Genomic DNA, 14,544 nt, shown 5'->3' with positions numbered 1-14,544 from the left:
CAAGAGTACAAACTCCCGTAGATTTTACTAGGTTGCAGTTGTACTATGTTCTAGAGTCATTGAAGTAAAAATAGTTCCTGCCCTCAAGGAGCTTATATTCTAATGGAGGAGACAAGGAAATAACAGTGAGAGTTCAAATAAGGCATATATTTTATATATATATATATATATATATATATGTGTGTGTGTGTGTGTGTGTGTGTGTGTGTGTGTGCCACACCCACAAATACACACACACACATACATATACATATATATGTATATATATATATATAATTTCTATTTGATATACACACACAAACAGATAAACTCAGTTAATCTCAGGGGCAAAGGCACTAGCAATTGGAAGCCATAAACAGTATGTCTGTTTTCAGAAGATTTGTATAAACTTGAAAATATTCATCAAAAGAGTGATGAATTTTTCTGCCACAACTTCCAAAAACCATCTACAAAGTCACAGAAGTATTACAAAGGAGAGACTACACACACCAGCAAAATCTCCAGTTTTTGAAGAATTAAAGTATTGATCCTATATAGAGTTAGAGACTAGACCCCATTACTCTCTTAAAAATTATTGAGAACCTCTAAGAAATTGTTTTTACCTTAAACTGGTTCCATTTGGGCCAGAGTTTGAAAAATAAATGCCAAAAATCTATGAAATTACTTCAATCACTTATTTTTATAAAGGAACAAAATAATTTTTATGTTGTATGAGTAAAACTTGAAATGATTTTGAGGAAGTGGACAGCTAGACCTAGAGTCAGGAAGACATGAGCTCAAATCCTGTCTCAGAAACTGACTAGCTGTGTGACCTTGGTGAAGTCACTTAGCCAGTACCTCAGTTTCCCCTCTGTAAAATAAACAGCTATTTTTAGAGGGTGGTTATAATCATCAAATGAGGTAATAATTATAAAGAGTGTAGCAATGGTACATAGTAAGCACTATATAAATGTTAGCTATCATTATTATTATTATTATTATCATCATTATTATTGTTGTTGCTATTGTTATTTATTATTATTATTATTATTATTATTATTATTATTATTATTAGTGTGCAGAGATATTGTTTTGGAACAGCAGCAATGTTCATACTCTCACTCAGTTTCCAGATAAAATGGCTCCTGACTTCACTAGGGGAATAAGAACTGGGGATTATTCAATGCCAGAAGGAAGGCATTAGCTATAGATTTCCCTTCAAAGACTCAAACCTTTGTATGAGTGAATTTTTATTTTGCATTTTCAGATTTCCACTTTCCATGGTTCTTGATTATTATTTTTGGAATATTTGGGCTGACAGTGGTGTTATTTGTATTCATACTTTCTAAGCAACAAAGGTAGGTTTGAAATAGCCTTCTTTAAAAGGTTGGGGGTTTTTTTTGTCAATGGAGCTATTAGGTTTCCATTCCTTATCCTATCTATGTTTCTTAATAGATTTCCCCCAAAATTGTAAGTGAAAATGAAAAACAAAGTCCAGTATAACTTGGTGCTTAGTTTCATATTCATTCCAAATTTGATCTGCTCCATATACCACTGGTAGTTTACTGGTTTATACTCCATCAATCACAGCTGTAAATTCTTTAAGAATTATGCATTATATACCCACGCACTGGTTTGTCTCTACCTATAAAGTCTTGATGCTTACTTTTTTTTTAAAGTCTTGACTGCTTACTTCTTGGCTTCAGGTCCTGTACTCTTTTTCCAAATATTCATTCTAGTTCAAACAAAATAATAAAATTATACCACAAAATCATATAAAGGTATGACTGTCCAGATAAACCACCAGGCTATCAATGAGTTCTCACCTGATCTGATCTTGTGCTTAAATATGTAAAAAGGGAAGAAGAGATTTAAAGCAAAATCAAACTAATTTAAAAAAAATTTAGCCTTAATATTCTTGAAATTTCAGGTAAAATGGTATTTAGACTTAAATCATTTTGTCACAATGACATACTTCTCCTTATGTGCTCTTTCATATATCTACTTCAAAATCTTAAAAATATGGATTAGAATTCAAGATACTTGGGTTCTTCTTCCTCTATGCCATGACTATGTGACCTTGAAGAAGTCACTTAACTTTTACAGGCTTCATTTTTGGCATCTGTAAAATAAAGACATTGAATTAGTGATCTCCAAGGTCTTTTTTAGATTTAAGATTCTATGTTCATGGAGCAGCTAAGTCGTGCAGAGCACTGGCCCTGGAGTCAGGTGAACCTGAGTTCAAATGTGACCTCAGATACTTAATAATTACCTAGCTATGTGACCTTGGCAAGTCACTTAACTCCATTGCCTTGCAAAAACAAAAACAAAAAAAAAAAGATTTTACAATCCTGGCCTGAATACCTCTTGGTACGAGTAACTCAATAAAGAATGTAGAAGTTTATTACAGAGACTATATAGTAGAATCAAAGATTATTAGACATCACCAAGAGCTTTGCATTTTGTGGAGTTCTTGTATTATATTGCTTCCACTGCTAGCACCAGAATGTGCTCCAGTATTCAAATCCTGATCCTGCCCAAAGTAAGCTGACTAAAACTATAAGCATGAATTCCTTCTACCATCATGATACAAAGTAGTTATGTTTTAAGTTTGGTTTATTCATAGTTCGATGGTGTTTGCTATTATTTCTAGTGTTTTTAAAGAGAAAGTACAGCTTCCAAGCTCTCTAAAAGTGAATCACAGTTATAGTATGTAATTCCCAGAATGCAAAGAAAGACTGCCAGACTATACAATCTCTACTATGCCAAGATTCTTCATTTAAAAACATGATATGATAGTTTCCTTGGGGATATATCTCTGATTTTGTGATATAATTTGGTGGAAAAAAATAAGTTGGAATATGCAATGTTTCATTTAATATACTTTTCATAAACATTTCCATTTTCTATATCCAATGATGCCTATAATTAAGAGGATGGTAACACTTTCAAGATTGTTGAGGGAAAATTACAAATCTATTTTTTAGTTGCAGGTGGGAGCTTTGAAGTAATGTCGATAATTTAAAATACTTTAGATAAAAGTCAAATTATGTACCATTTCAATACTTCAGTGGGTATAGTTAATGATCTAGTTAGGATAAAGTTAATTTAAATGGAATTGATACACATGGGCAGAGTAGCTTACTATAAAGTAAGGTAATTCTTTTAAAACTTGTTTTATTGATGTCTTTTGTTTTAATACCATGTAAATGTTTAAATATATTTGTTTCCTCTCCAACCCAAAAAGTCTTCTCTAGTAACAAAAAGAAGGAAAAAAAAAAAAGAAAAAAATCAGTAAAACTAATCAATATTTCAACTGAACTTGATATTTTAACATCCAATGTTCATGACCATAATCCTTTATCTCTGAAAAGAACAGAGAAACTCATAATTCTTCTTCAGGGTCAAGTTCAATCATTATAGTTGCATAGACTTCAAATTTGATTATTTTGTTATCTTTACATTTACAGTATTAGAGCCATTATATATATATATGCATATATATTATGTTCCTTGCTCTGCTAACTACTTTGCAACAAATCATTTAAATCTTCCTATGCTTCTCTGTATTCTTCATATCTTTTGTTTTTCACAGCGATGTTCCTTTATATTCAAGTATTATAGGTACAATAATTTGCTCTTAGCTGCAGATCATCAGGAAACATTGTAAAAGCCAAATGAATTATGGCATATGTTATTGAATTTGTCTGGAATTAATTAATCACCATTAAGTGGAAGGAAAGAATAAGATCCACCTAATAAATAATGTTAAAGAAACTCAGTAAGCTTCATCTTAGAATTGTAAGGGAGAGGGGCGGCTAGGTGGCGCAGTGGATAAAGCACCAGCCCTGGAGTCAGGAGTACCTTGGTTCAAATCTGGTCTCAGACATTTAATAATTACCTAGCTGTGTGGCCTTGGGCAAGCCACTTAACCCCACTTGCCTTGGAAAAAACCTAAGGAAAAAAATATATAAATTTGAATTGTAAGGGAGAAATGGAATCTTTTACCAAAAAAAATGACCTTTTTTATCACTTTTTAAAACCATATTTATTGGACCCCAAACTTTCTCAGTACTCAAATTAACCAAACATATTATAGAAAAGTGTTTTTTTAACTTTCATATCTTCTTGTAAAAAGCATCTGTCTCCCACATCTTCATCATTGACAGGATCCTCACATACAGAAAATGTCTTCTAATTGCCATATTCTAATAGAAACAGGAAATAGTGTGTCAGAAAATATCTGTGAAAGTGAAAGAAAACTTCACATAATACAGGACTTCTTTGTTCCTCCAAAACTCAATAAAGTACTCTGAAAATAACAGTAACCTAATTAAATTTTTAATTGAGGTATATAGAATCATAAAGATTGCTTGACAAAAAAAATCTAAAAATTCATTTGAGCCAATAGCTTGTCTTTACATAAAACTACACAAGTCAACTAACAGCCCTCTCAATTAAAAAACTAGATTATCCCATGCCCCAAGAAAAAAATATGATCTATCAAATTCACAGAAAATAATTTTCCCTACAATAGCTTCATCCATAATCCAATGATAATAATATAGTTAAAACTGTGTACACATGCTCTTGCTGGAACTTTCCCTCTATATGTATTTATAATAACAGCTGACTTTAACATAGTGCTCTAGGATTTACCAGATACTTTACATGAATATTATGTATATCCTCCCAACTACTCTGTATGGCAATGACTGCAAAAACTGTTCATCTCCATTTCACACAGGAGGAAACAGAGACTCAGAGACTCTCAGTGTCTTTGCACAGTTATAACTAATAAGGATGGGAATTAGTATTTTGGAATACAGCCCTCCCTCCTGGTTTCTAGGGACTCACTTCCTGATTCTATCAATGTGAAAAGCTTAGCAGTAAAACTGAGTCTTCAACCCTAGAACAGTTGAGCTTGAAACTTGGGAGCAATTTTATTATTATATACTATCTCCTAGATTATATGAAAAAAATAGTGAAAAACATTTAAATGTGTCTTTTATAACTTTTTTATTTTAAATATTATCATTATTGGATAAATAGATCATTTGTATCAATGCAAGAGATGATATTGTCTGTGCCCAACATTCCCAGCATGCCAGTGGAAAACAGTGGAACAATTGGAAGGGACAGATAAGGGGACAGAATGACAAAGTTAGATGATCAGATCTCTTCAGTATACCCACATCTTTGAAGTAGTTTTATTATTTTGCTTAAAGTTTTGCAAGTTCCCAGATCACCCAGAACAAATTGAAATGTAAGCAAAAAAATTACTTTTCAAGGGGGCAGCTAGGTGGCATAGTGGATAAAGCACCGGCCCTGGAGTCAGGAGTACCTGGGTTCAAATCCGGTCTCAGACACTTAATAATTACCTAGCTGTGTGGCCTTGGGCAAGCCACTTAACCCCATTTGCCTTGCAAAAAAAAAATTGCTTTTCCATGTTATGCCCAAGTGATATTTACAATTGGGAATTATCTATAATATACCATTCTATTTACTCAGATAACTAAGCTTTCCAATTGCACTTCATATTGTGGCTAGTTCTTATCATTGGTGTCTGTTTCTAAGTCAGCATCATAGGTTCCAAAACAATGATTTCTAACTCATTCCATAGCCACATATAATACCCCTGGTCGCAGACCTTACAAACAAGGTTTCAGGAACCCAACTCAAGAGAGAAAAATTGATAGATTAGCAAAATTCACTGATGGAAAATCTGTTGTAGCACATGCCTAAACCACTGACAATCAATTAACATCATTCTCATAGAATAACAATGATAAACCACAAATCACATTTCTATAAAGTGTTATGGTTCACAGTATAAATTTCTCACACCATGACTTAGGCAGGTAAATAGTGTGAAAATTTCACAGATGAAAGAGCAAGAGAAATAGAAACTTTCTCAATGTCACACATCTAAGAAGTGAAAGAATCTGGACTTGAACCCAGTCATCTTGTCCCTCAGTCTGAGGGTCTTTTCTTTGAAAAAGGATGGGTACATGGCATTGTGAAGCATTACTAGCTGTTCTAGGATATTTGGTAATATTGTCACTCTACAGTTCTGTGTTTGGGGAAAGAAGTCAAATAAAAGAAATAGCCTTTGAGGGATACAGAATCAACAGGATGTTTTAAGACATGCTTCTGCATCTTATTCCCATTTGAAAGTTGGTGGTTAACCTACTGAGTCAGCACCCTGGAGACTTGACTCAAAGCAAATAAGGACCACCCAGAAAAAGCAGGTGAGAACATTCTGAGAATGATTTTCTCATTGAAGCTTTTTACTCTGATGTATTCCAAGCTACAGCCAAGCCCTGGAATGGTCACAGTGTTTGATCAGTTATTTCTTCTGCCAAGATAGGAATAGTTACTTTCCATACCTTTTAAATGAACCCATAAAACAACTCTGGCAGGGGGCAGAACCAATAAAACAACTCTATTAGGGGGTGGCATGTCCTAGAACAGGGAATTCTTCATCTTTTTTATATCATAGATCTTTTGGCAGTCTATTGAACCATATGGACCCCTTCCCAAAATTATGTTTTTAAATGTACAAGATAAAATATATGATTATAAAGGAAATCAATTATATTGAAATATCATTTAAAAACATTTTTAAACATTTTTAAACAAGTTTAAAAATCCCTAACCTAATGTATAGAGGACTGATCTAGGAGCCAAACACCTGGGTTCAAGTCCTTCTCATACATATTACTCACTCATACATATACACTTGTAACTTTGGAAAACTCACTTAAATTCTCAGTTCCTGGCAACTTTCTTCTCTACCATTTTCTCTTCTGACTTCCCTGTCTTGGTGATGACATTTCTAGAATAAAAATAATATTATATTTACTACCCTTCGAAAGAATGAAACATATACTTTTAAAATAATACTATTAATGTTTATTTTTTTGTAAGGATCAAGCTGCTGATTCTGCCCCCAGTTCCAGTTCCAAAAATTAAAGGAATTGATCCAGATCTTCTCAAGGTAATGACTTAACTTTTTTGACTTTTTTGACCTGTGGCTAGTTCTGAGAAAGGGAACAGATTAAAGATGGCAGGTTACTCTGAGCATTCTTGTCTAGGACACCTGTTTCACAGTAATTTGGGGTTTCTTTCTTCCCAAAGTGAGAAACTTTAAAATATGAAATTCCTCATTATATTAATTAAATGACAGAAATGATTTGAAATATTTTGAAAATAAATCTCATGATGATCATGATATCAATCAATACAAAGACAAACATGAAATAGTCCCTACCTCTCAGCAGTTCCCATTTTATGTGAGGAGACAACACAGATATATACAAGTATATAAACATATAATATATATTTAAATTTATATATATAAAGAAACTACAAGATAATCTAATGGAAAAGACATATGTGATATTGATGGGGAAGTGAGGCAGAGCCCAAAGGATAAGTATTATATCTTTTTACCTATTGGAGAGATATAATTCTTCCAGGATTTGAAAGATATTCCAAGTATCATATGTAATAAAATAAATTAGAACATAGCAAAATAATGATAGTTATGCATCTTTGGGAATTGCTCAGTGCTTCTTAATAGCATTTTAATAAAAGATCCTCTCCATGGTTTCCCTAAGTGGGCAAAAAGAACCCAATTCATAATTCTGATATGAAAAAGAACAAATAATTTAGAACCAAGAAGCATTAATGAAATCTCATATAGCAACCCTAAACATGCAAATGGGCTTTCATCAGTTAGGACAAAGGCTGACTTTACCTGTAAGTAATCATGAGAAAAGTCCATTACTTCTGTCAGACACAAGAGTTTTGAAACAGGGAAAAGCTCAGAAAGTATCCCATCCCTGAAGCAGGATAAGATGTTGATGGTTTTCCATCTGAAATCCAGTCACATTTTCAGAAAGCACCGATGATATGTATATATGTATATATGTATGTATACATATATATACATGTGTATATTATAACCTCTGAACTACAAATCTCAAGATGCTAGTTAGTTCCCAAACCCCCATTTCCTTAGATTAAATGTATGAGTGAACTGACTCAAACTTAAAGTAGTTGCTACAACCATTCACACACCCCAACCACCACCATCATATTCACTTTTGAATACAACATAGGCATGGTAGAGGGACTAGTTGCTATCTACTACCATACTCAGTGCAAGTAGATCATCAAAGATTTTGGTTCACTACTAAATTCAATTTCTTTTACAAACTCTGGCATGGACTTCAGCTCCCAGACCCCTCTGGTACCCCTTCCAATGTTTTGAAGCTCAAAGAGAGAGCAGAATCCCTTCATTTCAAATCATTTAATCTAAAAGGAGAATCACCAAACATGATCATGGAATTGAACCTTTATTATGTAGTCCTCCCTCTTACATATGTATTTGTTTTATTATGGAGGCAATGTGAAGATCTGATTTCAAATCGTACCTCAGCTTACTCAAACTGGCTGTGTCTCAGGGAGCTTCCTAAGACTTATCTACTAAGTCAAAGATGGGTTATAATTTTCATCATTTATAATAATGATTTATAATATAATAATCACTTATAATGCCTTACAGAAAAAAAGAAAGATTTTGTGCTGATGAAGTCTTAGATATTGAATGTATTTGAATATTTTATGACACAGGGCACTCTTGTTATTGGCATAATTTATTTGGTAGATATTGTTTTTGTTATTCCCTGCATAAAGGTTACTTGATAAACTATACGATCAAACTGAACCTCTCCTCACAGTATTTTGTTTTTCTTCATTTCTATAGAAAGGAAAATTAGAAGAGGTAAACACAATCTTAGCCAGCCATGACAGCTATAAGCCTCAGTTCTACAATGATGATTCTTGGGTAGAGTTCATTGAGCTGGACATTGACGACCCTGATGAAAAAACAGAAGAATCCGACACAGACAGACTCCTCAGCAGCGACCACCAGAAATCCCTGAATTACCTTGGGGCAAAGGATGATGACTCTGGACGAACAAGCTGTTATGAGCCAGACATTCTGGAGACTGATCTGAGCACCAGCGATTCTTGCGATGGGACTTCGGACATTGCTCAGTCACAAAGGATGAAAGGGAAAGCAGATCTCTTGGGCCTTGACCAGAAGAATGATGGGTCACCTTCTACTTGTGATCCCCCGACTCCTCATCCACCCAACGGCGTCATTCTTTCGGAAGGTAGCAAGCCCAAACCACTCCTGATGAGTGGAATTGAGTCAAGCGGCCCGCCGGTCCATCCTCAGCTGAGCAACCAGAGTTCACTGGCAAATATTGACTTCTATGCCCAAGTGAGCGACATTACTCCCGCAGGCAGTGTTGTTCTTTCACCGGGGCAGAAAAATAAGGCAGGGATATCACAGTGTGCCGGGCATCCAGAAGTGGCCTCACTGTGCCAAGCAAACTTCATCATGGACAATACCTACTTCTGCGAGGCAGACGCGAAAAAATGTGTTTCCACGGCCCCTCATGTTGAGCCAGAGCCCCGGGTGGAGCCGAGCTTTAGCCAGGAAGACGTTTACATCACCACAGAAAGCCTTACCACTACTGCTGTGAGTTCTGGAATAGCGGGAGGACCTTCCAGTTCTGAAATGCCCGTGCCCGACTATACCTCCATTCACATAGTACAGTCTCCCCAGGGCCTCGTACTCAATGCCACCGCTTTGCCTGTGTCTGAGAAAGAATTCCTCACTTCGTGTGGCTATGTAAGCACAGACCAACTGAACAAGATCATGCCCTAGCCTCTCTTTCGTTTACCTTGCGCATATATATTTAATGGCTTAAAGATGGCTTGGGCTAGTCCGCTTAAACCAAAACAATGTTTAAATATTTTTTCTTTGGCGGTTCTTTAAGCGCTTTTTTTTCCTGAAATGTTGAAACATGATAAACATACACAAACACACAAGCGTTAATCAGACTCTTTCCTATTGTGAATTGTAAATATTTTAAAGCATTGTCTCTCCAAGACCATTGAGTAGCAGTGATTGTCTTGTTATTGTGGGTGTTGATTTTTGTGATACTAAACATTGAATGACTATGTTTTTAATGTATAGTAAATCATGCTTTTTGAAAAAGCTAAAATCAGGTGGTTTTGCAGTTCAGGAGAATTTAATGCAAATCATACCATACACTGAGTTGTTTGTTGTTGTTGTTTTTAAATCGGTAATTGGAAGAACTAAATAAAATATAAACAGGAAGGCAGAAGTAGTTTGGGTAAGTAAAACATTTATTTTGACATACAAATTGATAAAGATATTTTAATATTCTAAACTTAAAGCACGGTTGTTTTACATTACGGTACACAATGTGTACTGTAATTTATGCTGATCCATCTAAAGAATGTATTCGTTGCAATTTTACCAAAGCTGATTTCAGTTTTTGGTCATTGCAGCAAAAATAAGAAGCAAAAATGAAATAAAATAACAAAAGGTTAGTTTTTTATAGGGACATTTTTATACCTCCAAAAAAGAATACTTAGATAATTCTAAAATGATTATAGTGACTTACTTTATTAGATCATATTCATCTTACCATAAGGTTTTTTTTCAGTGTACTTATACATTTTTAAGTTTTCAGGCAAACTTTAAGTTGTACAAAACAGTAAGAGCAAAGAATCCAATCACCACCATATTCTGGTTCATGCCCATGTTAGTAAGTTATCAAGAGGAGTAAAAATTATAGCAGACATTTGTTTGACAGAACATTTAAATACTGCAGTTGCACCTTGAGCAATTTTGAGCCCATGGGAGGATCCAAAAATGAGCACTGTAGCCTAGGCATCTATATCTTTACATATAGGGTCTGATTTTTTTTCCCATTGTTTCACAAGTTGGGGATGAGGTACATGAAGCATTTTGTAAGTTGAAACCGGATGAAATGAAGTGAACAGGAAACAGGGGGCAATGCTGTTCGGGAAACTTGGTTTTGTTTTGTTTTGTTTTGTTTTGTTTTGTTTTGTTTTGTTTTGTTTTTGTTTTGTTTTGTTTTGCTTTTTTCCCCCTTTACCCATAGATAGCCTCCATCTTTCAGGATATTCAGGGACAAGAGTAACTAAAATAAATGAGATTTTTAGAGACTACAAAATCCCACAAACCAAAATCAGTAACTTTTCTCCCATGCCAAACTTTTTTCTTAGGGCTTCTTGTGTATTGTAAAATTATCTGCTCTCAACTTCATCTCTCTTAGTTTTTCCTCTAGGATCCCCTCAAAGAAAATGTTAGGGAAGAATGAGACAGCTGTAAAAGCAGGCAATAGGAAAGAAAAAGAAAAGGGGAGGATCTATATAATTCACAAACCACATAATCAGTCCCTGAATAAATATTGTTGTCCTTGGTAGATGTGAGGAAAGTTATCTAAAAAGTACATTATTCAAGAGGAAAAATATTATCTAGGTGAGAGAATGGACTTCATTTGATACAGCACCAATAGATGAAATAAGACAGATGGAACTTTGAATTTTAACTTCTCCATCAGTGGAATTTGCCCATTTAGCACAGGCATCTTTAAGACGTGAACATCATCATCAGGGACTTTCAATCCCTCTTTTCCTGCAAGAACTGCAGCCAGTTGCTGGAACTGGGTTTGGAAAGTCCAGCATGTGACTTTGTAGTAAGTGTTTATTAGATCTTCTGCTAACTTGCTACTGCAGTTTTCTAACAGCTCCATTATTTAGTTTCATGTAAGATTTCATAAATGTAACACTAATTCAATTAAAGCTACATATGTTTTTGGAAGAAGTCTCTTACTATACTCAAATAGGCTGGCAAAGTTTCTATAGCCAAAAATAGTTAAAAAATACCTCAATCAAGCTCAGAATGTTATTTTGGTACTTTACTGGTTATACAAGCCATTATTCACCAGTATGAATAGTTGTGTCTTTCGGTTTATATTTAACTTCTTTATGTCTGTGGATTTTTTCCCTTCAAAGTTTAATAAATTTATTTTCCTGGATCCTTGAAGATGTGTTTTTTTGTTATCAGATGCCAACATAAAAAAATTTATGATTGATTATGTACTGCAGATTTCTGATTCTGTAAGAAGAGTTTGCCATCTTGAATTTGGGCCAAGTTGGGTCAGTGTAAAAGCTAAAATAAGTCCAGGGAAGGGAGGAGTATTGGCTTATGCTAGGGTATCTTAGTCCAACCAGAACAAGGCCATGGTTAGACTAAGTCAGCATCCCTACAAAATTTGATTTGAGAACTCCAACAAGGCCTCACCTGCATAAAGAAAATACTTAAAAGGGAATAAGCTGTTTGATGGAAGTGAGATAGATCTAGTTCAAATCAAGTCAGAAACTCCAACCTCATCCAAGAAAAAAATTTCTGAACTCTCGAAGGAGAAAAGCTAGAAATTAGAGACATATTGAAAAGCCAGTCTTTGCTATATGTCTGCAGCTTCCAAAGTCTTTTTACTCTCTCTTGAAAAGTAAGTTGAAAACATACATGTGTTTCTTTCCCAAGAAACTCAAGCCAACTTCACCCCTTAAGCACCCCTTAACCACATTAGGTTGTGTTTAAAATTCTCCCCACCAGTCAGGAGCTTTATCTCCTTTAAAAAAATACATCACACAAAATACCCCATGTCTAATTGGAAGCTAGTTACTTAAAAATGGGCTTCTTTGAATCCTTTTTTGTTTTATGCATTTTCTGAAATGAGATAAAGACTATTCTTCTAAACATAATTTTAAGATCTTGAGTATTTGTTCAGGAACTGAGAATCCTGTGACTTTCAAATAGCAAACCCTAAAAATTACCTATTCCTTAAGCATTCTTTTTTTTTGTTAGATTTCTCAAGGCAATGGGGTTAAGTGACTTGCCCAAGGGCACACGGCTAGGTAATTAGTAAGTGTCTGAGGTCAGATTTGAACCCAGGTACTCCTGACTCCAAGGCCGGTGCTCTATCCACTGCACCAACTAGCTGCCCCCTTAAGCATTCTTTTTTTTATTTTATTTTTATTTTTTAGGTTTTTTGCAAGGCAAATGGGGTTAAGTGGCTTGCCCAAGGCCACACAGCTAGGTAATTATTAAGTGTCTGAGACCAGATTTGAACCCAGGTACTCCTGACTCCAGGGTCAGTGCTTTATCCACTACGCCACCTAGCCCCCCCCCCCCCCCCCCGGCTTAAGCATTCTTTTTTTTTATTTATTTTTTATTCTCATTTTGTACAAATGTTTTTTTACATTAATAAAATATTCTTGTTTACAAGTAAACAAAATACCCCTCCTCCCCCATGAATATAGATAGACTTGCTTGGGCAAAAAAAGTAAAGGGGAGAGAAAAAAATTAAAATAAAAAAAATAATAGTAATAATTGTAGGTATGGCCAGGTGGCGCAATGGACAAAGCAGCAGCCCTGGAGCCACGAGCACCCGAGTCCATATCCAGCCTCGCAAACCCAACAATCACCCAGCCCTGTGACATGCAAGCCACCTGATCCCCACTGCCCTGCAAAAAACAAAAAAAAAGAAAGAAAGAAAAAAAAAGACCCAAAATAAAATAAAATAGTAATAATAGTAGGGGTGGCTGGGTGGCAGACAGAGCATTGGCCCTTGAGCCAGGAGCACCTGGGTCCGAATCCGGCCCCATACACCCAAAGATCACCCCACTATGTGGCCCCAGACAGGCCACCCAGCCCCACTTGCCCTGCACCCTCCCCCAAATAATAATGACAAAAAATGTGCTTGAGTCTTTGTTCCAACACCAACAACTCTGTCATGGGTGGATCTCATTCTTTATGATAAGTCCATCACAAAAGTTATTTCCATATTTTTCCACCATTGCCATTGCTGATCACAACTCCCTCCTTTCTTATTTCTCCACTACCATGTACTCTATTTTCTCTCTCCTTTCACTCTGACTCTGCTGTAGGGTCGCTGAGTGGCACAGCAGACAGATCCCTGGTCCTGGGGCCAAGAAGCCCTGAGCCCGCATACCACCCCTTAGGCGCAGAATCCACCTGGCCCTATGGTCCTGGACAGGCCTTCCAATCCCAGCCCCTTGCAAGAAGTAAAAAAGAAAATGTGTTATATCTGACCACTCTCCCCCCATGGTCCATCCTCTCCTCCTTTATTCACATCCCCACCCCTTCCCCTGCTCCCCTCTCCTTCTTACTCCAGATGTCTATACCCCATTGAGTATATTTGCTGTTTCCTCTCCTAGCAATCTCTGATGAGAGCAAAAGTTCCCTCATTCCCCCTTGCCTCCCCCCTTCCATATCATTGCAATAACTCATTGTAATAAAAAAAAATCTTATGTGAAATATCTTGGACTATTCCCCCTCTCCTTTTTCTTTCTCCCATTCCATTTCCCTTTTTTTTTCTATTGACTCCATTTTTTACACCATATTTTATCTTCGAATTCAGCTTTCTCCTGTGTTTCAACTATAAAAGCTCCCTCTACCTGCTCTATTAACTGAGAAGGTTCATATGAGTATTATCAGTGTCATTTTTCTATGCAGGAATACATGCAGTTCATCCTCATTAAGTCCCTCATATTTCCCCCTCCTCTAATCTCCATGCTTCACCTGAGTCCTGTATCTGAAGATCAAACCTTCGGTTCAGCTCT

General features: G+C 35.7%; 1 protein-coding gene across 6 annotated transcripts in view; it reads left to right on the top strand.

Annotated features, from left to right (window-relative positions):
• Positions 1-11,941, top strand: part of GHR (growth hormone receptor) — a 265,472-nt gene extending 253,531 nt beyond the window's left edge. For all 6 annotated transcript variants that reach the window (XM_074207497.1, XM_074207500.1, XM_074207501.1 and 3 more), the window contains 3 exons: positions 1,247-1,337; positions 6,910-6,979; positions 8,753-11,941. In XM_074207497.1, coding sequence (XP_074063598.1) covers positions 1,247-1,337; positions 6,910-6,979; positions 8,753-9,724 — 1,133 coding nt within the window. In that variant the 3' untranslated portion in view covers positions 9,725-11,941. The remainder of the gene's footprint in view (positions 1-1,246; positions 1,338-6,909; positions 6,980-8,752) is intronic.
• The last annotated feature ends 2,603 nt before the right edge of the window (positions 11,942-14,544 follow it).

The sequence above is a fragment of the Macrotis lagotis genome, chromosome X (assembly GCF_037893015.1).
Source record: "Macrotis lagotis isolate mMagLag1 chromosome X, bilby.v1.9.chrom.fasta, whole genome shotgun sequence".
NCBI lineage: Eukaryota > Metazoa > Chordata > Mammalia > Peramelemorphia > Peramelidae > Macrotis > Macrotis lagotis.
This window is presented reverse-complemented; position numbering and strand designations above follow the sequence as displayed.